Source organism: Netta rufina, assembly GCF_964035555.1.
Source record: "Netta rufina genome assembly, chromosome: 11".
In the NCBI taxonomy this organism is placed as follows: Eukaryota; Metazoa; Chordata; class Aves; order Anseriformes; family Anatidae; genus Netta; species Netta rufina.
The window spans coordinates 20,153,044-20,180,562 of NC_140134.1; the positions used below are offsets into that span (position 1 = coordinate 20,153,044).

Sequence of the window (27,519 nt, forward strand, 5' to 3'; positions counted from 1 at the left end):
GAAAACCTAGCTTTGCAAGCAAATTCTAAAACCATGGCAAATCCTACACACAGTATTTCCAATGTGTCAATTCCCCCACAATTAGCTCAGGAACAGAGGTAGTTGTCCCCTCAAAATAAAGAGCTCATCACTGCCAGAAATACAAGTTGGAGAACTACAAGTGTATTATGTAAGGTTTATTCTCGTGACACTGTTATGAGCATTTTCATACTGAAAAGAAGCTGTCAACAGCATCAGTTAGCAGAATGGCTGGCATTAGAACATATGAGCCTCAGCTTCAGCTGTGCAAGCACCTACTTAACCTTTAAGAAAAGGTGAAAGCTCCAACAGATTAGTTGCAATCTTCCCAGTGGCATCACCAGCCTAAGAACTACTCTTTCAGGAGACCTATTTGAATTTCAAGGTAAAATAACATTAGCTAGGACACCAATTCCAGTGCCCTCATAAACCATTCCACAAATGAAACAGAACAGATAGGGGTGTTTATTCAAAATGCAGTTACTATGTGAGTGTCAGCTTCTATTTAACATTAGTAAGAGAGAACCTGCAACACAATGAAGACTTAGTAGTGTCCAGAAGTATTTAGTCACATTTGTATATTCCTGTTTATGATACCTCCCATTTTTAAACACTAACTGACAAACAGGAGAGCACGCGCTACACGCTGTAGACCTTTTAAACTGAACTTTAGCATAATCAGAGTGAACATTACATAAATATTTGTATTTAAATCAATTTCCAACCTACAAATGCCTGCAAACTCATGCTGTAAAACTGTGAAGCACACTTTTGAGAACCACTACTAATAAAATATTCAGACTAGCAAAAGCTATAAAGAATATTTAATATCATGATAGCATACTTTTACATTCATCTCAAACTTAAGCTTAACTGAATTCAGATTTGTTTTTCAAATGTCGATTCATTTTTAGCTCTTTTGCACTGTGTCTTTTCTGCAAAATAGCAATTTACATAGTCTTCAGTATTATGGAATAAACAGCTGGTGACCTACTTCACAGGAAATCGTAGACAACATGTGCATTACTTAAACATTAGTGTCCTAGAATAGAATGTTACAGGTAGCCAGTATGAAGACAAGTAGGTGTAGAATTTCTTAAAATATTCATGACTTCTTTTGTATTATAGTAGAAGCAAACAGAAATAAGACTGCAGGTTTCAGTTGTTTTTCTGAACACAAAAAAATAATATTTTTAGGAATTTTCAAGTAGAATCAAAACAGTTATGTGGATCCTCTTCAGAAAGGTGATGATTTTTCAGAAGTTAATGTACTTTGGAGAGAACGAGTTTCTCACAGTACTCAATAATCCTAATGTGGACCTTCCTTGTAAACAACATAGGATTTTTAAAAATTGGAGTGATACTTCCATGAAAGACTGAAAAAAAATCAATCCACTCTGATTTGGGAAATCCAACATTCTACCATCTACCACTGTGAGCACCAATCAAGGAAAAGGTCTGAACTTATGTCATGAAAAACACCAATTGTGATCATGTTGCATTTTCACACTCCTGGCCACTATATCCTTAACAATCACCCATCCTTCTCATTACAAACGACAGAGCAACAGAGAGCAAAGTATTACATTACTGCAACAAAATATGATGGTAGATTAACGGCACTCAGAAAAAAACAAACAGCTTATGCAAAGCTTGTATGAGACACAATACTGCATCTTGCTTATTTAAGAAATCCATACCTTTCATATCCATCGATAAATGATGGTAATACATGTATTATTAGAAAACACTCATCTAAGAGAAGATGACTATTAATACAAACACTGTATTTAAGGTATTTACATCAGCAAACTGGTTTGAAATTGAGGGTAGGAAGTAGCTGCAGTATGAATGAAAGGATGATTGAGAAAGATTTGTTTTAATTATTCAGTTTCAGTACAATCCTAAGACTTTAACAGTAACCGGAGAATTATTATTAGAAAGGACTGGCCAGCATGTTTGAAAAAGGAAAAAAAAAAGTAACGCTCTATTCAAAATAATTAAAATATGAGACTGCCTCATATCAGCTACTGTGCTGCTCATCAACCTCAGTCCTGAACTGCTGCATAAAATATTATACATTTATAAAAATAAATGCTCTCAGTTATATTTAAGGAATATAGTTCTCTGATAAAGAGCCTTCAAGTTGCTACTTTGCAGTCAGAATACTTCCCTTCTTACTATAGGCCGGTATTTCAAAGCTTATATACATATGAAAGTCAGCAATGCTGATTTGTTCTCATAATACATTTAGACTTTCAAGAGTCTGAAATGAAGCCTAAAAAAAAATAAAGGAAAACTGAAAGCTCCAGTAGGAAACTATGAAAAAAAGAAGTAAAGACTGAAATAAGTTTACATTTCAAATATATTCTGCCATGTAGTACATCAGATAATATAAGCAACTGGAGACATTAAAAAACAACACAACGCATATGAAAATTTGCTTACTTTATCTACGCAGTCATCAAAAAATGCAAGGCTTGCATCCTTATCACTGACAAAAGAACATTCTTCAATGAAGCGAATAAACATCTGAGTTTTGGTCATCAACGTATAGAACTTCTGATGTGAGCGATCTCTACTTTTGAGGAAACCTGTAAAACAAGATTGGAAGCATGTAAGAATGCCTAGAAAAAAAAGTCCTCACTAGAAGTCACCACATTTTACACTAAGGAGCAATAAACTTTCTGTGATCTCTGCCACTACTATGAAATTTCTTCTGCACTTGATTTTTTACCATCATTCACAGTACTAACGCTGCAAATATTTTTATTCTTTGAGTAAGAATCTGAAATAACAAGTTATATATATATAACAAAAGCTTATGACACTTTACCTTGTAGTTCAAAGAGAGAACTTGCATCTGTGGCTGTTTCAGAGGGTGCCTCTGTTATTGGCCTCAGGTAGGACCTATAACCTTTTAGTATTGAGGCCATGAAACACAGAAACGCTTCCTGGATCTCCAGATCTAACAGATGTAATTTCTTCCCAGAATTAAAATCATAGTCATTCATTGCTAGTTCCATTAACGCATCTTCTCTTGGTCTTTGCTGCACTGTGAACAACAAAAACATTATAATGCTTTGCATTGATTTTCTTCAGTATTGACCAAAAAATTTTCTTTACCCTACTAGATTCATTTACTACTGAGCTATTAAAGTCAATCATGATACGTGACAATGGATTCAGCTTGACCTTATACAAATTATGAATGTCTGGATAATACTAAAAGCAAGATAAATTTACCTTTTCAGTACATTAGTTACTACAGCAACAGATGAAACCAATATGGACAGAGCTTAAAAAAAAATCAAATTTGCTTATATAAACGTGAAAATTTATACAAGAGCTGCTTAAATAAGCATATTTTAAGGACAAAGACATAGAAGGGATATATATATTCTTTTACAGAGCCTTTCATCTCAGTGTTCTCAAAAAGTGGACTATGCACGTTAAACACTTATATAAACAGAAGAAACACCAGTCAAATACAAACTGGAGCCATCAAAACATAACATAATGCAATAGAAAGATGCAGAGAGAAAGCAGTCATTTTTGTAAATTATCTAGTAAAACCTCTGCTCTTAAAGGACACACTTTTATCAACATTTTCTAAAGCCATCAGAACTCTAGCTAAGATTTCAATACTACAAACTCAAACTATGGTAACATTCTAATAACGTCTCAAAACTAGGAACGGATTTTTTCAGTACTGTCTTTCCACATCATATTATAGGCAGCCTTACTCTGATAACACATTTAAGTGGCTTCATCTGTAATACGAGCTTATGATCAGTACTTTTAAAATACAGACTACAGGGAACATATGGTTTTAATTTTTTTCTAGAAAGACTTCATAAAATACATCAAAGTTTTGAAGTAATTGAAAGTTTGCATCACGTAGCATGCTGCACAAAAAGTGTTTAAGTAAATTTCTGTTTCAATACATTCCATGCAGGACAACTGCATTCTAGTGACAGCAATCACCACAGCTACTTGATGTTACAACTGCCTTGCATGATTGCTCCTCAGACTCTCACTAACGTCTATGGAAAGAACCTTGTAAGCAGACAGGTATGTCAGAGTGCTGGCCAAATTCTTTCCCACTTCACAAAGCCGTTTAGCTATGATACTCAAGTACATAAATATACTTGAGGCCACCTAACATTTCCAAATGTTTTGTTTTAAATAATTTCATTAACATTATCTCTATCCAGTTTTCTAGATATTTAGATGAAGGTTCAATACACCTTATTCTGCAGTATTTGAGGATTCTATCAACAATGTTTTCCTTAAAAACATTTACTTCAAAACAGAATACTGCTGTACAGTTAAAACCTCAATGTTTCTAGAAAGCTTCCATCTTAAAACTTGAATCTTTTCCCCCACCTTAAAGTTTCAGGTACTTTTTCTCCTCAGTCAATCATGTTTAGATATCTTTGAAATAAACTTGCAGCTAATAAAAGGCCTAGAATTACTTTTTGGTTGTTTCCTGAATGTAAAGGCTGGAAACATATATTGCATAAAATTATTTACATGAATAAATCAACACAGAATCAGAACAAAAGTATTATCAGCTTGACTGTAAAAGCTAGCTAAATTGTCAAAATATCAGCAGACTTGAGCCAGCCTTGATGACAAAACTGAAGATTATTAGCTCCTGACCTACTCTTTGCTTTATTATTCCCTTTTCATAAGGACTTTTTTCTTGTACAAGGATAGCAGTTAATACAATGTAATATCTATTGAGCTCCACATTGTATATATGCAAATCTCCATCTCAAAAGCCCCCATGTGGGTTCTAATCTTTGGACTTAAAGCACAAATTGTGGTGTTCTGTATGAAAACATCATTCTGTAATTACGTTTAGTATAATGGGTGACTTAAGAACACATTTAACTAGCTATATTTATCTGTTACTGTGGCACACTATATCCGATGTCAATCATTTTCTACTTCCCCACTCACATTCTGCCAGTTGCTGATATAAATTATTTAAAGTGTTCATCAGATTTTTGCAAGGTTTCTTTGGTAAGATCTTCCAGGCAATAGCTTTCTTATCTCCAGTCCTGGAAAAACAAAGGGAAAAAAAGTATGAGTATACACAGGAAATATGTTTGTGTATAGACTTGTATCCAGATTTTTCTATCCCACCATAGTATCGGTAGAGCATATACAATTTGCTCCACTGGAACAGTGCTGAGAAGGACTGAAAACCAAAGTCAAACTTGATTTACTGTATGGAGATTTGATTACAGACATTCAACCAACACCTATTATTTCAGGATAATCATTGTGGAGACACAGTTTAGCACTGAAATTGATCCACATAGAATTCAAGAAAGATGAATGGATTAACAGAATTAAGCACTTGCCATCACACATTTAACCACTACACATGCTACGTTCTAAATTGCAGTTATTTAAACTAGGATAATGACTAGAATGCTGATAATATCCTGAAATAAACTTGACATAACTGCTTTGCATTTAGTGCACAGAGATACAGACTTAACTACATTGTTATCACAATGAAAAAAATACAATTTGTCACCAGAGGGCACCAGCAAGCCTCGAGACCCTACCAAAGTTGGAAAAACCGTCAGCATGTTTGACACTTTTTTCCTGTAAAAACAAGTTAGTTCTATTGTGTCCTAAGAAAACATACAGAAAATCAGCTAAAGGTAAAATGGAAACAGAAATAATTGCAAATAAGAAACTATTGCCATTAATGAATATGTATCTAATTAGACAAGTAACAAAGGAAATGTACAAACGTTTTCCTCTTAACCAAAACCTAAACAAAACATTACTGCAGTCTAGTTTGAACCAGTTCCTAAAAGCTTCAGAGTAGAACTACTGTACAAGCTTGATATCAGCATAAAATCCGTAAATCCTATTTATGGATGCTTAATGTATACAGTCTTCTTGAAATCTACACAGAACTACTGAAACTGAGCCTATAAGTAAGAAAGTTTAAAAGAAAAAGGTCCTAAGTTTTTAGTTAGGCATAATAATGCTGAAAGACTGCTGCCAACAAAAGGATAATAAAGAACACTGACCAAAGACTTTGAGAATGAAGTTGCATTAAGTATACACCGAATATATTAAGCATTCTACTGAAATGCAAGAGTATATCTGAAATACATGTACAGGCTACTTTTTTTTTTTTTTTTTTTTTAAATCTGACTTATAAGTCTTACCCTCTTTTCTGTAGAAAAGACTATTTCTGTATCACATCATCACATGAAAATAAATAATACTTTGATTATCGTAACAATACTGAGATGGAAATACCTACTCAGAAGCCAAAACAGATGATCTGTGTTTGTGGTTTCATTCCAGTCTTGCCTTTGGGCAAAAATTCTGGACAAAAGCTACTTGTGTCTTCCCTGTGCTACTATAGTTTCTGTATGTTGGCTATTGATACCATTTCCCAATGGTTTTAACAGAGCACTGCTATCCCTTACTAATATTTCAAATGCTAGATAATTAGTATGATAGAAAAATGTCAGGCTCTACACAGATCTGGAGGAGAAATACTAATACATTGATTTTGTTAATGATGGAATTATTTTAAGTCTCAATTAAGACTCTAATTCATGAAAAGTTTGCATCTCTAATTCTCAGTATCAAGTTCCTATACTGCACATTAATATGGGCTATAATTTCATTGATACAGTTTTCAAGCAGATGCCCATCTGAAGACATTAAAATTTCTTTAACACTAAGACAGCCAATCAGGAAAAACTAAGATGATTATTCTCCTCTAGGGAACCAATGAAACAAAACATAATATGGTTAATCCAGGAAATGTGCTAATGCGTGCAGAAGGATTTCAATGTACTGGAGTAAGAGGCAGTAATGCTGCATGAGGACTGTGCCTCCGCTCTACCATGCTGAACAAGAAATAGCTATTTCTAGCATCCTCATTTTGAAAAAGATTATGTATTAGAAATTTCAGAGGTTTAAAGCAAACAAACAAAAAAGCCACTCAAGTTTCACTGCCAAAAAAAATAAGGCAAGTTTTCCTTTGAAAAGGGGGAGTAAAATAAAGTTAACATGAAAGAAAAATTGTTAATAAATACTTACTGAGAAATGGTATTGGTATCTAGGTCAACACAGCTAACATCTGGTGGAGGGTCATAGAGATCAAAGTATCTTGAATCAATTCCCACTATGAACGGGCATGGTGCACTTAATACATCTGCCAGTGCCAAGGGACAGAGAGGAATATATGGGCAAGGCCAGTGGAAGGGAAATATCATCTTTGAAAACATGCGGAGATAAAAACATAGGTTAAATATGTATAATAGCCTATTCAATTATAAAACACACTTGACTAATCCCCACTTCAAAAATATTTGACGTGACAGGTAATAGAGTACTTTACTGTAATTCTAGAGGCATTTTATTTAATAAAGTGGGTTCATTTCTCTAAATTTCAGTTTGTTTAATCTGTAGAAAAAGAGCTCTTCAGTGTAACAGACTGCTTATGGTAGAGGTAGTGAAACAATGAGTTTCAATGAGTGAAACTGATTGAGAATGTTAAATGCATATTATTTTCCTTTCTTCTAAAAGATAGAATTCAGTACTACTTGGGAAAAAACAGGAAGTCACTGAATTTGGGGTCACTGCACTGTGATGACCAAACATAATCATATGATATTTACACACAAAAAGCCAACAGTAGCTATCTTCTCTGCGGTCTTCATGGAACATCATTACAGATGAAGAATTATGTTGCTAAAGATCTTAAATTGTATTCTATTTTTTAAGTTCTCTCTAAGCCTAACAACATTACTACTAATTTTAGAGTTTATCTTAAAAATATTATTCTTTCCACGTACAAGTGCACGATTAAAATAACATTACTTACAGAGACTAATGCCTCTGTCACACTAGTAAGGACAGAAGGTCGTAATGAATGGATGAGAATTTTATGTTCCGTCACAGCAAACACAAGTAGAGTTACCGCATTTTCAGGTCCTAGGTTCTGAAGTAGTGTAGAAAATTTGCCCCCACTGTTCAAAAATATAAACACACTGGTGAGTTATAAGTGACCAGAAAAAAAACAATCAGTAATAAAATAGAAAACAAGATATTAGAAAAAGATTTTATAAACTTAAATCTACAAATATTTCTTTCAAATAAGACAGCAAAATAGACTACTTGGTATATTTCATTGTCCAGTGAAGAACAGTTATTTTCCAACAGTAACCATGATGCCATGAGACTAGACTTCTTTTTAGGACACATGCACAGTGATTTTTCTTTTTGAGTAGCACTTTACAGGGAAACTACAGGTATTTCTTTAATCATTCTCCTGCACAGACATGAAAGTTAAGACAGGCACAGAACTACTTTAATTAACCCACAATACCGAAGTTGTGCTATCTTGGGAGCCCGGGTGCCAATTCCTACAAGGGCCATCTATCTATCTTCTGCCTCAAGAACCACTAAAATTATTTAAAACCAAAAGAAAACCAGAACAACAACAAAAAACAAGCACAGATATTATTAAGTATGTCTCTTTGACAGGGCATAGGTCTAATCTCATAAATAAATTTCGGATACATTAACTACAAAAGGCACCAGGACAAGACTTAAATTGGCACCATTACAGCTCAAAGCATTGAAACTTTTCAGTATAAGTCAGAACACATTTCATGTTTAAACAGAAGATACTGCTACTTGCCTCAGTGGAAGGGGTGATGATACAGGTTGGCTAAGAATCAGGTTATCATGTGGAGATAGCTGGAAAAAGATTTTAAAATACATTGGTTTTATTCTGAACTTATTTATCAGAAGCTATATAACAATAGCACAGAACAGAGAGATAAAATTTAAACTATGCCAAACCTTACATAATCCAGTTGTACGGTACTATGGAAAGCAGAGTGCAGTGCTATGCATCAGTATCTTTTAATGAAAAGCAGGCAAAGCATTCCCTTCCTTTCTCAGTCAGAACTGAGCACATTGTATATCCATAAAAAAAGGAATTTAAACTAGCTAATACACTAAAAAGTGAATATATTAACTGCTGAAAGTAAACCCTTCTAAACCTTCAGAGAAGCGATGACCCATAGTTCATACACAGCTTTCAGGGAGGATTCTTTTTAGATTGAGCGGGAAGGAGACGGACAGAAATTAAGGAGACAGGTGGCAGACTGTATTATGAAGTAGTATTTCCTTCAGAAGACACGAGAATTCACGAGAATTAGGCTTTTAGCTGGTAGAAATTGCTCAGCTCAAATCTGGTATAGACCGAAATTCACACTGGTCAAGGATCCAAGATGAAGGTCTTATGGTGATAGGACAAAATGGCAATATTCTAATGGTGACAGAAGAAACCATTCATATATTTAACATGAATGGAAGAATTAAATGAGTACAAGAGTACAGATATGCAATCAGTTTATCACAGCTCATCTGATCGGTTTTCAGTCTAGTAAACCAAAGGTACCAAGATACCAGTTAGCTTAATCCTCGTTGCTAAGTCATGCATTGTCTATCTACTGCATAAAAGCACAGATACAAACAGCAGTAGTAATTCAGCAGGTCACAGTAACTCATATGATCAAGCATCTTTTAGTAGCATTTCATTCTTGAGTATGTTTCACCTTAGACTCCCCTGCAAGTGACTGGACAATAGAAATCAGAAACATGAGATGAAGTAGTAGTTCAAATGCTGAAGCATCAAGTTACCTAATGCTGTGCCTGGACTGTCAGCCACACAAAGCATACAATAAAAAGATTCTCTGCAGTGCTGCATCCTTTCGTATTTCATACAACGGAACTTTGGAAGGCCAATGCTCCATTTAGCTTCAATGACAAATCAGGATGACCACACCGCTGTACATGCTAGCTTTGTTCTCCAGTAAGTCATCTTGTGACAACTACCACCATTAACTTGCTCGGTGAAAGAATTCAAAGAACTCATTTTTTCAGCCTGAGGTAACCTGCATAAACTATTCCCAGAAAGGAAGCATCAGCCTAATGTCCTATGACTTTTGTGTTTCATCACAAGCACATAAACACAACCAAGCGCCTATTCAAAGCGCACACCTCCCTCAGGCAGAAGAGGCACTTTCTGCCCCTATTCTTCAAGGGGAGAAAAGTATTACTCAATGCACTTGAAGTTTGCAGGCTGTGAATACATCATTAGAAGAGCAACATCTGGGTAATAAGGGGGTGTCAGCCATGGAGAATGAGGTCTAGCAGATCAGAAACAACCCATCAACAATAGCAGCTGGAAACAGGCAATCAGCAACATTCCTGAATGCTTAATTTCCCAACTAATTATAACCATCAATATAAGTCAGACATGTGCCATGTTCTCTCTGACTTGTAACAGATGTTAAGAAGGATCTAAGAATGGGTCACACATCCAGACTGGTATACAGGCAGCTATTAAAAATATATCAAGTCTCCCTTTCAGAAAGCATATAGGCAAGACATTTAACAGTAACATGCATTCAGAATGATTTGCTATACTAGTTACTTAGCAAAAAAAATAGTCTTTTAAGTTAAATTACAGAGAGAAATTTCTTCAAAAATAGAAACCTTGAAACCTGTAATCTTCAAAAACACAACCACTGATCACACAATTTTTGGAAAAACATCTTTGATACTAGCACCTGTGATTTTTTTCAGTGCAGTATCGAACAACTCAAGTCAGTCCTTGGAAACAGCTTGAAGGAAGTAGATACTCACAGACAACATCTCCTGCTTACTTTTAAAAGCTTTATCTGTGGTATCAGCTACTAGAGTTGTATTAACTTGATACATCCAGTGTTTTGAAAACAGCAAGGTGTCACAGACAATCTCACATCGCTCACCCACGTCCTCAACTTTTGTTCCAGGATACACACCCGTCTATACTTGGATACAGTTCCCTAAAAATTTAGGCTGAAAAAAAAAATCCAATGTTTTCCTCTAAACTCACTCAGTTTCCTGGAAGCATGTGTTTAGTGTTCCCTACTGTAAATATTTTATTGAAGGAGTATACACAGAAAAACAATGTCAACAGACTGGGTTTTGAATGGAACTTCCAAATCATAATAGAAGTGACAGAAACATCAGATACAGTTTCAATGTAGTTGTTCTCATACCCCTTTTACTAGAAGAGTAATATTTGTCAGTTCTCTAGAAAACACAAGTGCATTATGGAGTATTTTTAATATTTAATACATAAAGCCACAACCTGAGATTTCATTCGCTCTGAAAGACTTCTCTAGCATACAGGTTATGGCATTAAAACTGAAAACTGCACAAGGCACTCCGTATTTTATTTTTCTACAGGAAATAACACAGAGTAACATTGTTTTTGTAAACAACTCATTCAAAAACACATGGCTGGCTGAATAACTACAGCCAAAAAAGAGATGTCTTTTCCTCAGCAATAAAGTTTTAATGTCTCTACCCACTTTGCCTCTTAGGAAGAAGAGGAAAGATTTAAATTACACTTGAGAAGTCTAAAATAGAGACTTCCCCTCTCTCCTACAAACAGTGTCCATGGATATAATTTAAAGTAACAGGTAACCTCACACATAGTAAAGTATGTTTAGATCTTGGAGGCAGATCAGAATAAGAGTCACATTTGATAAACTGTACCTTTGTTGAATGTGCATGGCCCTCACAGTTTTCACTAATAACTACTCATTACGTAGAGGACAGCATGAAGCCCTTTGGCTAAAAAGGTAACTGTGAATATACTCTTCACATGGGGTTTTAATTTTATTAGACCTCTTTATTTTACATGCAGTTTTCATAGAGGGGCAAGAAAATATTTCAAAAGCTATTGCAAAAAAAAAAAAAAAAAGTCAAACCAGATGCTAACTTTGGGTGCTTTACATGAATTTCTGTATATACTCAAAGAAAAAAAAAAAAATCCAAGGTCACTAAATCTTCTTGTAATCTTCTTGGTATATTGTAATACTTCACTGGAGTCCTAACCTAAGCTGGAAACAGACCATAAGACATCTGTAAGGCTTTTAAGTGTCTGAAATTAGGAAAAGAAGTCCTGAACATTAAAAAAAGTTTGAACATGCCTATTACAGTTTCCATTAACTAATCTGTTCAACAGCTATTTTGCCTTCACTTAAGACATAGCTTTTAGGAAAAGTTTTACACTTACCTGCACTAGAATTCTTGGCCTCTGAGGGGATGGAAAAGGAACTTTATGCATGAAATGAGAAATGTGTCTAGAAGAAAAAAAAGATTTAGTAGAAATAATAAGCTTAAACCACTTTACCGCAAGACAAAATTACTATTAGTAATATAAAAATTGCAGAATCACAGAATTTTAGGGGTTGGAAGGGACCTCAAGGCATCACCAGAATTCTAAAAGTAGTATAATGGTTACAAAGAAGAACAATGAAATGGATAAACAATCACAAAAATACTTAATCAAAATGTCATAAAAGATCGAAGTTCAATTAGAAAAAAACACTGAAGTGTAATATAAAAAACAAATACTGCATTTGAAATCTGATGTACAAAGTTTCTTTTTAGCCTAGAAGCGTTAAACGGTATTACACACTAATTACAGGTATCAATCCCTCCTTGGATAGAAGGATTTACTCTGCATTTAAAAATGCAAGATCCTTCATATAAGAAGGAAGTGAGGTTATTAATAACAAATAGTGGAAGATAATTAAGGTACAACAATTCAAACTCAATCTATTACCTTATTGCACCATAAATTGGTATCTGAAAAAAATGCAAAACTGCAAACAAAGATAGGAGAGTGATATATGTAATACTAAGAAAATTATAATCTTACTTCTAATCAATATGCTTAAGGACTCAAACCCTTAAAGGATAAAAAAAGAAGTTACAGATACACACACCTTTGCAGGCACTTAAAAATAAAAATCTCTACTTTTTCATGATGTACAAACAGTTACATTTAATCAACAGAGCAGAGCTGCTTGATCTAGTGTAATCATTACAAATGATGTTTGATGACTAAGACCAAAAGGATATTATAGGAAAGTTATATGCAACAGAAGTGCTCGCATCAGCTGAAATAACTATTATGGGTTTTTGGAGTTACTTACTTCTCAATGGGCAGGACATGAGGACCAGAAATGGAGTAACGATACAGGAAGGTAAGAAACTTCTTGAAAGCATCAAAAAAAGGCCAGTGAGAGAGCAGACAAATGCACTTGTTTGTTTGAACTGTTCTGCATGCATCTGACTTTCCCTCGACAGCAGCTGTTAATCCCAGTTGAGATTTTTGTTTCTCTGTAAGATTCTCTTCTGGATACGATTCATAGAACTGAACAGCAGCACCATATACCTGTAAACAATGCAGTTGATTTGAAGTCAATATATTTGCCGAAGTCTTCAAAGCAAACGCATAAGGAAATCAAATTTACGTTACTGATTGAAAAGTTACATTAATGCATCTTCTTTTGAAGTAATTTATTCTGGAATATTCTTAGGGCTTTGAAAATCCAGACTGTCTATTATTTAAACTCTTGATGTCATATGAAAAAGATTAATCTAAGAAGCAATTTAAGTGTGAGGGGAAAAAGATTATACAGCTACAGTCAACTGTTCATACAATTACCTTTTAAGCTATTTTAAGAATCCTTTAATAAACAGCTCAGAACAGTATTCCTCTGACACCCTATTTACTTTATAGGACAAGTACATACACACGAAGTTTTATATGCTGGCAGCAAAAAAGTATAGCGTATTTGCATGTATATTCACTCAAAATTTTTTATAGCTCTGTAGTTTCAAAAGTTAACAAGACGGAAAAGCAAACGACAGGTTTATATTATCAACAGTCCATCAGTGAAATAAATGAAAAATAATGAAATAAACACTTTTTAAAGGAGGCTTTGAATTAAGTCCAAATGAATAGATTCAAGTTTGTCTACCAAAATATCCATTATCATCAATGTGAACAGACATACTACCAAATCTTTAACTCAAATTACCTTTTCCGCAGAAGCTCCAGTTAGTACAAATGTAGAAAAAACTGGGAGAGGGTATTTACTGTTAGATGGCCAACATTCAATCGTTGCACCCATAGGTAGGCAAAAAAGAGGCACAGATTCTGGTAATGGGAATGATTCATAATCCTCTTCAGGATATCTGCATATTAAACCTTTAAAGGCAATTTGTAAAGAGGCAGTTACATAAGTAATAGTGGAAAAGTTTACAGTAGCTCACGCCATAAAAACATGCCCATAAAAACTGCATATGAGCATATAATAACTTCAGGAAGGCAGGAAAGGAAAGCTGGAAATAATGAGGTATAGCATGCAGCTGGAAAGAGACAGCGTACTCCCAAGGCCTAAGGAGAAATCACCTGGAGTACTGAAGTCCTACTTAGTTACTGCTCTAGGAACTATTCTCATTTCTCATTTTCTGTTTACAGGTTATGGACACCTTAGCTATTATTATAATAATAGTTTTAAATTCTTACTCATGATAGTTTTTAATTTATTTTAAAAAGGGTAACCTGAACAACTGAGAAAGAACACTAATGCTTTCAATTTTTCAGGGAAAATAGTTATTTATTGCTAACAAAGGTCTCCAGGAAAACCTGGTAATGGAAACATTAGATGGCAAATAGTAAAAACAGAAACAGAAGACGATGCTATCTCCAGAACTGAGCTAACAAACTATGCTGATCCACCTCATCTGAGGTTTTGGTGGATGTACTATCAAACTAATGCATTTAGACTTAGCTTTAAGTATAGCTGTAAAACACAGTTCTGAAGGAGAGGCTCTTAACACATAAGTCTCCAGTTACATCATATGGCTGTAGCTATCTCTTCTTATTGACAACCCAGGGGACAGCAAACTGAGAATATTATGGGAAGGGATTTTTCTATATTGGAAAATATAATCCCTACACATTCTTTTATATTATACAGAGAAATACTAGTCAACAGTAAAATCTGATAATCAAAAAAGTGGTCTGTTTGTGTCCCATGCTATGTCTGTCTGTTCTCTGTCCCCAAAGCAAAGTTTTGTGCAAGCTACTACCAGATATTGTGTCTTTTTAAAATTTTTATTAACTAATTTATTATGCACCTTTTAGTCAGACCTAAACTACTATTGTTTACAGACAGCAGCGTCTCGAGGGGATAGAAGCGCACTAAAGCTTAAACATGAATCATGCTTGTGGCCTACACTTAAATGAAATTAAGGGTTTTAAAAAAACAACAATAAATTTCATCAGAGATATAGCAAATCTAATTCTGTCTTATAAATAGGAAAGTAAAGATGATACACAATCCAAAAATGCTTAAAGAGTTCAATTCCACTGATGTCTAAGGCAGTTTGGAGCTCTGCATTATTCTTCAAAATGTTTCTTAAAGAAAGCAATCATGAAAATACATTAAATATTTTTTGAGATACTGTCCTATGCATAGATACGCACACACACACACTTATCCTCTAAAGACAGTCATCAGCAACAAAAATACAGATGGGAGACATACAGGATTCTAGAAACCTATCAAAACACAACTGAGCTTCCAATTAAAAGCACATTTTAAGACAAGAGAGTCATGAGACATAATTCTAAGGCTTGTTTCAGAAAATTATTTTAAGAGAATTCTTCAGGGAAAGATTCACTTTTTGATCATATCAGGACAGCCTCTATGTCAAGTAATTCCTAAAGAGAAGAAAAGTAATACATTACAAATAACCCTGCACATTCTGAAGATAAAAATGGTAAATAGTAGCTACATACCAGCTTTATATGATATGGTGTTGGTTTTTGCCACAGACTTTTTATAACACAAATACACAGCTGAGCCCCACTGTAAAAAAAAAAATATTGTATTACACAGCGGAATATAATAAGAGAACATAACAGAAAGTAGGGAGGGAAGACAACCTCTTCCTCATTTTCACAGAGCCACAATCTACACACAAGTGTAGCGCATTAAGATACAGAAATCAGTGGCCTGTTGCAGTATCTTCTCTGACAAGGGCCACAAACAAGTGACTTGGAAGTACCACGTCAGCTTTGAGATAACCAGCCCAGCGCAGGCCTCGGTCTGAGCTCTAAAACAAAACTAGTTTACAGTCTGAACAAAGCATGAAAGCTATTAATTCTTCTGCAAAACATTTGTTAACTCAACTACAGAACTGCAAGTACAATCATCATCTATATAAATATTTAAACCTTTCTCCATTTTGTTAAACTTCTTGCTTGAACGTGTATATAGATAGATACACATTCATACATGCAGACTTTTTATTTACACACCCACACCAGTGTTTCTGATATGAACTATATCTGTGAATTACTTTAAGTTAATACTTTTAATAATTTTATTTTGTGCCTGCATTTTAAACATGCTCATGTTTAAGCCTTATTTCTTACTCCATCTGTGATATAACACTAACAACGTAGTTTTTTTCAGCTTCTAAACAATGATTTCCTTTTTGGCACTGATCCCATTTTAAAATCTTTTTGACATTCTCAATTTCTGGACACCAAAATAAAGAAAGTGGGGAAGCCATAGACTGGAAAAATTGGTGCACCCTTTAGGAACACACAAAGCTTTTAGGGATGGCAGAAAGAAAATAATTTATATAAGACAGCTCTCCCATAACCCAGTCAATACAAGAGCTGGCAGAACTGAAAAATCCATTTGTTGATGTCCACAGACATTTATTTAAAAACAGGTACACATTATAGAGCCAGCATATAGGGTTGAAGGTTCAACGAGGAGATACCTGAACATTAAGTTCTGCAAATCAAAGTGCTGTGATGCCTGTGTATTTTAGGAGGTCTACCTTTGGAACATTAATATGGTTTTAAACAGGCTTACAGTCAGCAGGATACAACATTGCTTACAAGCATCTTTCTTCTGAAAAAAGCTTATGAAATGACAGAAGAGAATTACATGAAATAATGCTGCAGGTAATGGGAGAGTTTAAAAACAAGAAATATAGCTGTTAGATACAGAATTCCCATCACAACAGTAAATCAGCCTGTGAACTCTCCAGTTAGAGAACATGTTGCATCACTGTGTGTTAGGACTAATCCAAAATTAGCATTTGTATGTCAGCCCTAAAAGGTCTGTTTGACCCAAAACTTCCAGAAAGACTTAGTTCCAAGCACAAAAAAGTAATATAAACCTTGAACTCTTCCAAGATTTGATTTATCTTTAGAGAGTACGGATGCAAACCATCATAAACATTCCACAAACATTACATCACTGCACAGCGAGCGTTCAAAATTCAGATTTTGAATCTTACCATACTATTATTAAGATTCTTGTCAACTTTGCAGAACGTATGTGGTGGGGTTTCTCCTTTACTTGGTATGATTATACATATATCCGTAACAGCCAGCGTGTTTTGTGCCATGTTTTCGGATGCTCTTCGGTAAGTGACATACACTCTCTGTGACGAGGCATTGCCACTAATATTGGCAGGCCGACCATATGGAGTAGCTTGAATTATTTCACAGCCTTGCTTCAATCTTTCTTTCCCATCATATAAGACCCTAATTAAAATAGGAAGAACAAAGATCAGAATGCACACAGGTTTTTTTGTTTTGTTTTGTTTTTTTTTTTAGTATTTCAAATACTAATACTATACATCAGAATTATAACTGAATAGCAGTAGTCTAGCAGCAGCTCATCTCATCAGAACATTTTAGTGACAAATTAAGTCAACATTACAGCAAACTGCACTCTTAACTGAAAAACTTTGTGATGAAAGTAGTTTTCCTCATGTATAATTTTTTTAGTGTTTTGTTTACTGCAAAATAATGTTATTTTCATAGGACCAGGCAATGAGTCTTTTCAAAGAATTGAATGTCACACAATTGACTTCATTTCAGTATGTAATACATACATGAATATTTCTCCCACACAAAACATATACACTGAAAATTATAAATTGCTTTGAAAACTCCAAAATGTAAAGGATCACAGCTGTTACTGAAAGTCACCCATCACACATCATTTCTATGGCAGTGTTACAGCATGCTTAAGTCAACAACAATCTTTCCGTTGAGAGCATGCCTTATATCAAAAGTTATGTAATTTCAATAAACCTGCTTTATTTACATAAAATTGCCAAAAATCACCTGCTGTAAACACAAAAACTACTTACCCCAAGTCAGTAAGTGGGGGCTTATCCCTTCCCCGGCGATAACAAAGGTATATCTGCGGTCCTACAAGACTGCCATTATTGAGATCTGCAGACAGTCCTGAGGGAGTAACATCTATGCATTTATATCCCTGAGGAACTTCCTCCCCTAGGGATTTAATAATTACTGTTACATCTGTAATAGGTTCTTTTGGTTTAGCAATTTTATGGCAGGCATCATTGAAGTGGATTTCTTCCTCTAGTGGTTTTGAAATATCTGTTAATCCTGCGACAACAAAGTAGTCAGCAACACGAGCTCCTTTGTCTTCCATCTTCCATTACAAGATGATAGAACTGGTAGGAAAGAAATATAGATAGTTATATTATTGGAAATTTTCTGTTGTAAAGTAGGAATAATTTGATGATTTCTGATCTGTTAAAATTTCCTTCAAAAGGGAATGAAAATGCAATAGAATAATACAAAAGAATTAGAGATCCAACATCAGATCATATAGTATTTTGCATGTTAGACATTGATACCAGGTTACTTCATAAAATTCTGGGACTCAGATCGTCAATATGCAACCATCCATAGGCAGGAATACACCAGCAACATACCCAAATATTTTAAATAAATCATTTAAACTAAGTGCAATGGAGTACAGACCACTGAGAAAGAATAATATTCAAGACCACATGAAGCTTTCCATAATGAGAAGGAACAGTCCTGCTGTTCCAGCCAAATTGTATTGGGAAATTACATTTTTCCTTCCTTTACATATAAACACTTTGAAGAGCTTACTAACATTCACTAACTCCACAAACAGGATTCAAAACAACGTGAATGGTTGGTATAAGACTTCAGTTGTCACGTCACCTTCATCCTGGTTGCTTTACCTCTCCTTATTCTTTGGTCTACTTAAAAAGTACTAAGCTATATCAAAACTTCATACCACCATGATTCTTGATCAAATCATCAACATACAGCACTGCAAGAGTTTGCAAACAATTGTTCAGATTGTTTTCTGAGAGAAGAATGTAGCTCCCACTATGCTTAATTTCACCTGAATTCAGTTGCTTTGAAAATATATCCAAATATATCCAAAGACATACAAATTGAACCCCTGCACGTGTCTATTATTTCACTGGACATCTGGCTTCAACAAACCCAGAACAGGCAAGCAACAAATGCAAGAAAGAGATGCAGAAATTTCACAAAGCATCATTTAATTCTAACACAAAGACCAAACACTAACACTTTTTAGCTAATGCAATTGAAATTCTCAATATTTTGTAACATAATTCCCTGTGAAACTTACCTACAGTATACTACATTTTAACAGTCATGACAGCTTTTTATCTTTATCAAGCAGTAGTCACTCTAAACCAAAAGATAAGCTAAAACAGTATTATAAAACTACAATGCACTGGGCAATCATTTGTTCTTAATAACAGAGAGAGAAGGAGAACAAACAGATTTATATCAGAGCTTAAACAGTTGCTTTTAAAAAGCAGTATCATTTGAGAATGTATCAAAAATGCATTAAAAACAAAAAGGAATACTTTATAACACAGATCAGAAGGGAACTACCATCAAAGACAGTTCAGAAGATGCATATAACAAAGTATTCCTCAAGAACCGCTCAGGAAGAAAGGGCTGGCTAGCTAAAAGCTACCAACCAGGCAATTTAAACTCAATGCTTCCCCCATCATAAGCTCTGGTGAAAAAGAAGTTTTCCACTGAATTAAAAGACTTGAGAAGACAGCAGGTAGACTTAAAGCTGATTATGCCTTACATTGCTATGTATAAAAAAAATACTCCTTTAACCACAGGCTCAGTACAAAGCAACACAAACACTACAAAACTTAACTTCACCTTGGAGAAATTGGTTTTGTTCCTTTCTTTATTAGCACTACTGCACAAAAGTACACCAATTTATAGAATGCTTCACAATGTCTTGAAAAATAAAATATTTTATTACTTTAAAAATAATCACATGAACCATGATTTGTGAGCAAGCCCTACAGCTTCAGTGCATTTGCAGCACAGTATTCTGGAGGCAAAAGCCAAAACAGCATCACAAGTAAACAAGCAGGAAGATGTATATACTTTAATGCTGAAGAATAATACCTATCTCAAAATGTAAGCCTCATGCTTAATTATTTCAGATTAAATTTATAGCAAAAGCCTCAGATTCAAACATTCATTCCCAAAAGCACACAAGAAAAACTGGGGCAAGCTCTCCTCATTTATAACCAGTTAAAATTAGAATTCCCTACATACAAACACCTGCTAGCACACACGTTTGCTTCCTAAGGTTATATAGCAAGCAATACCCAAGTCAGCAAGACTTTCAGGATTTAATGCAACTTTAAGAAAAGGGAAGAAAAAAGGCCTAGCTGACGATGCATCACCCCTTTAGATCTTTGATTTGTGATACAAAGCCTCACAGCCAAAAATGGGATGAAAAGCAGGCAAGATCAAAACAATTCAGTGGTGCTTCATTCAAGCTAACTCAGACTTCACTGGAGCTGCTGTGATACTCTGATTTTCAAAATCTGTTTACTGTGAGAGGAGATTTATGCAAACTTTATGTTAACAGGCCACAGAAAGAGGGTATGTAATATGAAGTACTTCAGAGTGACAAATAATCATGATGTGAAAAGCAATTTCACAAGAACTGATGAATCTGAATACAAACTCTTACCCTAGAAGTATTCCAAACCACATTATATACATCACATAATATTGCAAGTCAACTTCCAGGGAAAAAAAACAAAACAAAACAAAAACACCCACAGAAATAAAGTCACACTGCACAAACGTGTTTCCTGATGTAATTCCCAGGTGAAATGCAACGACATTAGTGGTGACACCCTGAGAAGCAGCTGCTATCGCATCTCTGCGCTTCAGTCATCCGGGGACTGACGGCTGCATGTCTGGAGTGAGAGTAAACAACAGGGGAGGAGGATGGCAGTGGCGATGCCTGCCTTTGCAAAAGGGCATACAAACTCTGAAGAGAATGCCAGGAGATCATTAACAGCCTCTATCCAAAGTCCCTGCTCATCAGATTTATACCACTGTAATTTAAACATCATCAATAACAGTAAGGAAAGTATCTTTACAAATAGCAAACTGACTTGTAAGGACATCACAAAACACAGACTTTGCAGACTGTGACCAAATAAGTGTGGGAGAACAGAGCATTTTTCACAAAATATTTCTAAAGACTGGGAACAGGAGAAACAACCAAATAACCTTACCAGAGATCCACAGAACTAGCTCGATTACTTTGCTGAAAGACAAAGGGTAAACTCAGTTTCACTGTGTATTCAATCTAAATTTTTAATATCATCCTATTTCTCCATAAACATTCACAAAGCACTAATTATTAATTTTTGCTGCTTAAATATCACAGCTGTTTTAATTCTTAGCTTCCAGCATTTTAGGAACTGCAGAGAAGAGATTAATGTGAAAAATTATAGCTTTGTGATCCAACTCCGCAGGTCTAATGCTGCTGTTAAAAAGAGAATGAATCTGCTGTAAAGTGCAAAACAGTCTCCTAATGCAAGAAAGGCGATCAGGTTTAGATAGAGAAGGCTAACCCTTTTGTGCTAAAAAGAATATCACTGGGACTTTGATCACACAAACTTGTTTTACTTCCAAGAAAGTTCTTCTACTTGCTATAAGCTATCCACAGTTCTCATTATAAAGCAAACGTGAGTTCAGAGGCATGATTTTATACCAGCTCACATTTTTGTGTAACTAAATCAGCGACCAGGATTTCTGAGCAGATCACATTTCTCATTCAAACAGTACAAGAGGGAAGTACATTTCAACTTTTTTCCCCTACCACGTGATGAGAACTAAACACGGATCTGCTGCATATTCCATCTGTGCTGCAGCCACAGGCGTGATACTTGATGAAGGACAAAGTTTACTATATATGCTCTACACTATTTCCAAGGAAAGAAAAACAACTGACAATTCATCCAGCCTGTTCCTAGCCACAGACTTTTGGGGACATAACTTGTAAATGGGCTGCAGGCCACAGGAACGGCTCTAGCATTGCCGGATTCTTTCCAGGAGCCAGTCTTCCCAGAGAGCAAAAAGGGTTTACTTGTATGCTTGCTGCATGCACAAGAGGAACACAACCCATAAAAGACAGCAGTAACGACCATGCCACTCCATTAGAGGCTTCCCTACCTTACCTCTGTCAGACAGATGCAACAACTGCCTTGTAACCTTTTAATCTTCCTGTCTTCCCATTCCTTCCAGTATTTTCCTTCGAGAATACTAAGAAACTAAAATTAATAAACTATTTAAATCCATTAGCTGTCTAAAACAGGTGACATTTTGCCTTGTTAGCCTGACTCCACAGAATTATTCTGTCTGTAAACAAGGAATGACTATCTCCAAGTATAGGTTGGGAACCACTGAAGGCCACTGTGATGCACCTTTCCTTAAAGCAGCTCAAAATTTCATTACACAATGATGAAATCAATTTTTGAAATCATTCATCATATACTCATATTACAAGACCTACCTTCCTTTGGAGGCACACAGAGTAGACAAATGGACAGACAAATCAGTGACCAATTTTTAAAAATTGCCAGTAAAGTTCTAATAGCTCCTAGCATTTCAGACTTCTGAGTACACTGCTGCATTATCTTGTCTAAGTAGGCTGCCAACACACAAATGTGGAGAGCAATCATGTAAGAGCAAAATGAAGTTAACTGGATCAGTCAGTCCCACTACAGCTACTCAGAACCATTTCTCAGCCATGACACTGCACAAATCACATCAGAGTTCAGCAGTCTAGAGAACATATGAATAACTGCAATTATCCAGGAAAAAACCCTTCATCCCTTCCCCAAATTCCCAAAGTCACCTAGCAAAAGTGAGGTAAGCCCTTGTTCACAGATATTTTCTTCTAGCAAGCACACAACTCAGGGAACAAAACAGAAGCACCTCAAGTATGACAGGAATTCTGCCAGATCAGAACAGAAACCTGTTAAAAATATCTTTCAATGTCTTCCCTACCTTGTCATCAAGGCATTTCTTCTATACCTTGCCTCTCTTGCTGTTAGCCAGGCTTTACCACAGACTTCTTGTTAAAGTTTCATTCCCTACAGAAACAGTAAAAACAGAAATTAAACAACGTGCACATTTGTTAAAACTTATGCTTACTGCACATTCCAGTGCCCTAGCCACAGTAAATGAATATTGTAAACGTTGTATAACTTGCTTGCTAAAGCAAGGTTACCTGTCCCTTAGCTAATAAAAAATTGTATATGACACCAGGATTTAAACTTCATAAACAAAATATCAAGTCTTATGCTGAGTTGATTTTTTTAAAATGTAAACACCATAATACATTTAATGTTCTAAGGAAGCAAGCACAAAATAAAAAAAACACAACACTGAAGAATGGTTGAGGTCTCCCACTAGTTTCCATGCACGTCTCATGGGAGAAGCTGTTAGCCAACTGCACAAGTGCTCCTCTAGCTCAATGACCTTACAAATTCTACTTTAAAGCATTTTTCTTCTTGGCAGGATGCTGATGCTCCAGCAGAGCTTCTCCCTCCACAGCCAGCAATACTCCTGTACTCTTCCAGCCAGCCACCTCATTCCAAATCCCCATTTTCCCAGCTTCAGTTTGAACTTTCTTGTCAGCTACTGTCATAATCCACTGTCTGTTCTTCTTCAGATGTGTTACACAGCTTCTGAACTCTAGTATAAGCACTTTTAAATATTGGTATGACCATAACTTGAGCTTGTGTTTTACATCGAGGCACGTGCAAGCCAGGCAGCCTGCACTCCAGCGAAGCATTTTGAAGCGAGAGGTTTCCACCCTGGGACCGAGGAGAGCACCTCACTGGAGACACTCACAGACTTCAGTCTCCCAGAACTACTCATTAGCATCAGCAAGGTTGCAGTCAAAAATAAGCTTTGTCTAGAGCCAGGCTTCTGTTTGCCAAGACTGGAAGTACACTCTTAGCAGACTACTGTGAGAAGCCTTCAGAAAACTAAGTGCAACATAAACAAGGCTGGGAAGAAGCGCATATCTCAGGAGGGTTTCTGCAAACCATGAGATGGAAGGGGATTTGCTTCCATTCCAGAAGCTAAAAAAAAAAAAAAAGTAATAAAATAGTGGGAAAAACTTACTATGCTAAATTATCAAAGTTGTATTTTTGGGAGCGCACACAAAGTTCAAGATTCTATTCATAACGAAGCACAACACAATTAATTTCAGATCATGCAGAAGCAATCAACACTTTTAGGTCATTAATCCTACAGCAAGGAGCAGGGATTGCAGCCCAGGGAGTGAATCCAGCCCCTGGTGCAAGTCTTTCTAACCCATACAGCACCCACATTCCAGCAACCACCTTTAAACACTTCTACACAAGACTACAAAATAGGAAAACTTGGAAGAGCAGCATCGCTTATTTTGTCCAATGATCTTTTGATCCATAACGAAGTTCCAGGAATACCACAAAATAAAACTTAAAATTAAGGCTCACCCACAGGTCTCAGGCAGAGCTGCAAAAAGTCTAAGAAATAAGCAGCTTTACCACATGGATAATCGCCTTGTGGACAATTCGAAGATCACATTTCCTAGTCAACTAGCCTGAATAACCAAGAGGGAGAATTAAAGGAAATAAAAAGAAAAATCTAGACTTTAGCATCACACAGTGAAAACTGCTGCCAGCACACAAGCAGCCTTGCCTCAAAGCACCTGCAGCACACATTTATAAGTAGTTGCCATCCTCCATCTATCAAGTAAGGGATTTACTTGTTCATTTTGAGAAACAAGGTACAAAGGATGTAATGATCCCCGCACAACAAGGGCTTCCATACCATTTTATTGCAGTAGGATGTTACCTATGCTTTTTTTTTTTCCACATTTCCTCCCACCTCCTAAACAAATGATAGCAACAGAGAAAACTCCTAACAAGTAGGGTTACAGTGAACACTTGCACTACTTTAAGACAGTACTGTATACATCTGTGCTCAGCAACATTGAGCACCACAGTAATTAACAAGTCCCTTGCTGCCACTCAACTCCTTTCAATGCTGCATCAACAGTAGTATGGAGTTAAGAAACATATTGGTATATGGAAAAACAAAAATAATGTAAAAAGTTCTGCCCCTACATCACTAGATGAGAATTGCCAGGAAGCTCTTTGCAGGTCCATTCACAACCATCCGCACCAACTCACGGTTAACATGCTCTGATCCAAACAGTGGTGATCAAGGGAGCTGCAGAAAGCTTGGCAACAAAGCATCTCTAAGAGGTGTCTGGGAAACAGAAAAGTGCTGGGTAAGAGCGCAGGGACAGAACACAAGACAATGAGTTTGGGAGCACAAAATTGGAATGCTGGCCAAAACCTGAAGGACAGAGATTTGTTCAGCAGTGCTTAGGAAGAAAGAGAAATTAGGGTTAAATTCAGAGGCTAATCTAGATTCAGTGGGATTGCTGCAGCCAGCCAACAAGAACTAGCCATCTAGAGTACCAAAGCTTAGAGGAGGAAGCAGAATAACTGGCAGAGAGGAGGCAGGAAGGAACAGACTTCACGCTGAGGCATTTTCTACATCTTCCATACTCTCCACTATCATTCACCAAGTCTTTCATTTCCTTGTTCTTCACTGCTATTTTTGTTCTCAAAAAAATCAAAGGGGTAATTGAGAGGGTCTGACAATGCAGAGGCTGCTTAGGAGTTCATTACAGCTGTGCCACAGCAAAGTCCCATGGCATCTAACCTTGGCTACAAAAAAACAAAAAAAGTGATGTTCAAGCATCCCACGAGATTCATGACAGATCTTAACAGAGCTGGACTTAAAAACTTCCATTTCTCTTTCTAAATTACAGTATTTACAGCCAAAAAAAAAAAATAAACCAAAGAATGGAAACAATTTCTGCAGTACTATTGTGTTTGAAAAGAGGGATGCAGACAACAATATATATAGTAAATAAGATGGAAGAGAAGCCAAGGTAAGCACTATAAAATGCAAATATTACTTCATCCAAAACACAGTTCAGGAGGGCAGCCAGTCCATGTTTTTTGTACAACTACTTATTATACAACAAGTTTTTAAAAGGAGAAGTTCCCCAAACAGAATGTTCTCTTTTCCTTGGCACAGGAGATAAAGGCAAATGAAAGCAGCAAATTTCCAATATCAAGCTTCAAAACCAAAAGCTGTAACTGCAAATGTCAAAGTGCATCAACCAAGACAGTCAGAAGAGTTCTGCTTTCAGCCAGCCACATTTGGACATACACATCAACTTCAGTTCGGCTGCGGAACCTTTCTCTACCCAAATTCAAATTTTGAATTCATGGGGGAACAGGCAGAAGATGTGGGAACTGTTTCTAATATTTTTGCTGCATTTTAAAATACATTTTAATTATGACTTAGATCACTTGACCTTTATTTCCCACACCCCTGACCAGCAAAAAAGTCTTGTAAGGCATGAAAATCGGACCCAGCCACGCTACAAATTACAGACACAGAGAGGAGGGCAAGCACAGGCTGCAGCTGCCATTTGCAGATGATCTACACCCCACTGGAAAGGTTTAACGGCGAGATAACACTGACTAACACCCTCCACATCTAGTAAATCTCTGTATCCAGGTAGCACAACAGAGCTGTACGGAGCAACCTCGGGGTAGCACTCCCCCAGCCATCACCCTGTGTTAGCTGAAGGGCAGCGATACGCTAACGTAACGACTGCTTCAGGATCCAACGCCAGCCCTCCCTGTAACACAGAACAGACTTAGCCTGACACCCCTTCCTCATCTCCTGGGCCAAAGCCGTTATATAATCACGCCCTTTTAGGAAAGGCTGAGGTGTACTGAGCCAGGAGGAGCTGCCACGTGCTAGACATTATGAGCACAGTACTCACGGAAAGGTCTGTCCCAGTGCTCTACATAAGGAATTCTTCGCCATCCCGAAGAGGAGTTCAGCACACAAGGTAACTCTGAAGTCGTTCAGGTTGTTAGATGAGTGCTCCTGTACTGGGATTTCAGTAACAGCACTGTGCAGCGTCTGATTACTTTTGTACTTGCAGGATCTGAGCAGCACTGGCTCTCTCGCTGTCACTTTATAGTCCAACTATTACATGGGCAAACTTGCTGACGTACAGAAGCTACCAGAGCCGGACCAGTTTCTGAACTCAGTAGTACAACTAGGAATAAATCTTTAGGTTCACAAGTTCCTTCTGAAGATCAAGATGAAACCAAACTCAGAGTCCTGTCTATAATCCCCTTCTGTTTGTTTGCATAATGCCTGCATACACAGATACAAAACAGGCAGTTCTCTTGGGACTTCATTTGTGTATATATACATATAGTTTATACGAGGCACCTGCTGTTTGCCTACTTTTATTTCAGATGGTTTAATATAAACACTTCGAT

General features: G+C 36.2%; 1 protein-coding gene across 3 annotated transcripts in view; it reads right to left on the minus strand.

Moving 5' to 3' along the window:
• Positions 1-27,519, minus strand: part of DENND4A (DENN domain containing 4A) — a 50,925-nt gene that overhangs the window by 19,270 nt on the left and 4,136 nt on the right. For 2 of the 3 annotated variants that reach the window (XR_014618753.1, XM_084293398.1), the window contains exons 2-14: positions 23,147-23,232; positions 18,127-18,456; positions 17,263-17,512; positions 15,743-15,812; positions 13,974-14,143; positions 13,083-13,324; positions 12,158-12,224; positions 8,717-8,775; positions 7,898-8,042; positions 7,111-7,286; positions 4,987-5,087; positions 2,855-3,073; positions 2,467-2,612 (exon numbers count right to left, since the gene is read on the minus strand). Coding sequence is in view for 2 of the 3 variants with exons in the window: in XM_084293398.1 (XP_084149524.1) it covers positions 2,467-2,612; positions 2,855-3,073; positions 4,987-5,087; positions 7,111-7,286; positions 7,898-8,042; positions 8,717-8,775; positions 12,158-12,224; positions 13,083-13,324; positions 13,974-14,143; positions 15,743-15,812; positions 17,263-17,512; positions 18,127-18,434 (1,953 nt within the window). In the remaining variant the exon portion in view is untranslated. The remainder of the gene's footprint in view (positions 1-2,466; positions 2,613-2,854; positions 3,074-4,986; positions 5,088-7,110; positions 7,287-7,897; positions 8,043-8,716; positions 8,776-12,157; positions 12,225-13,082; positions 13,325-13,973; positions 14,144-15,742; positions 15,813-17,262; positions 17,513-18,126; positions 18,457-23,146; positions 23,233-27,519) is intronic. The other variant, XM_084293399.1, reaches the window with a different exon arrangement.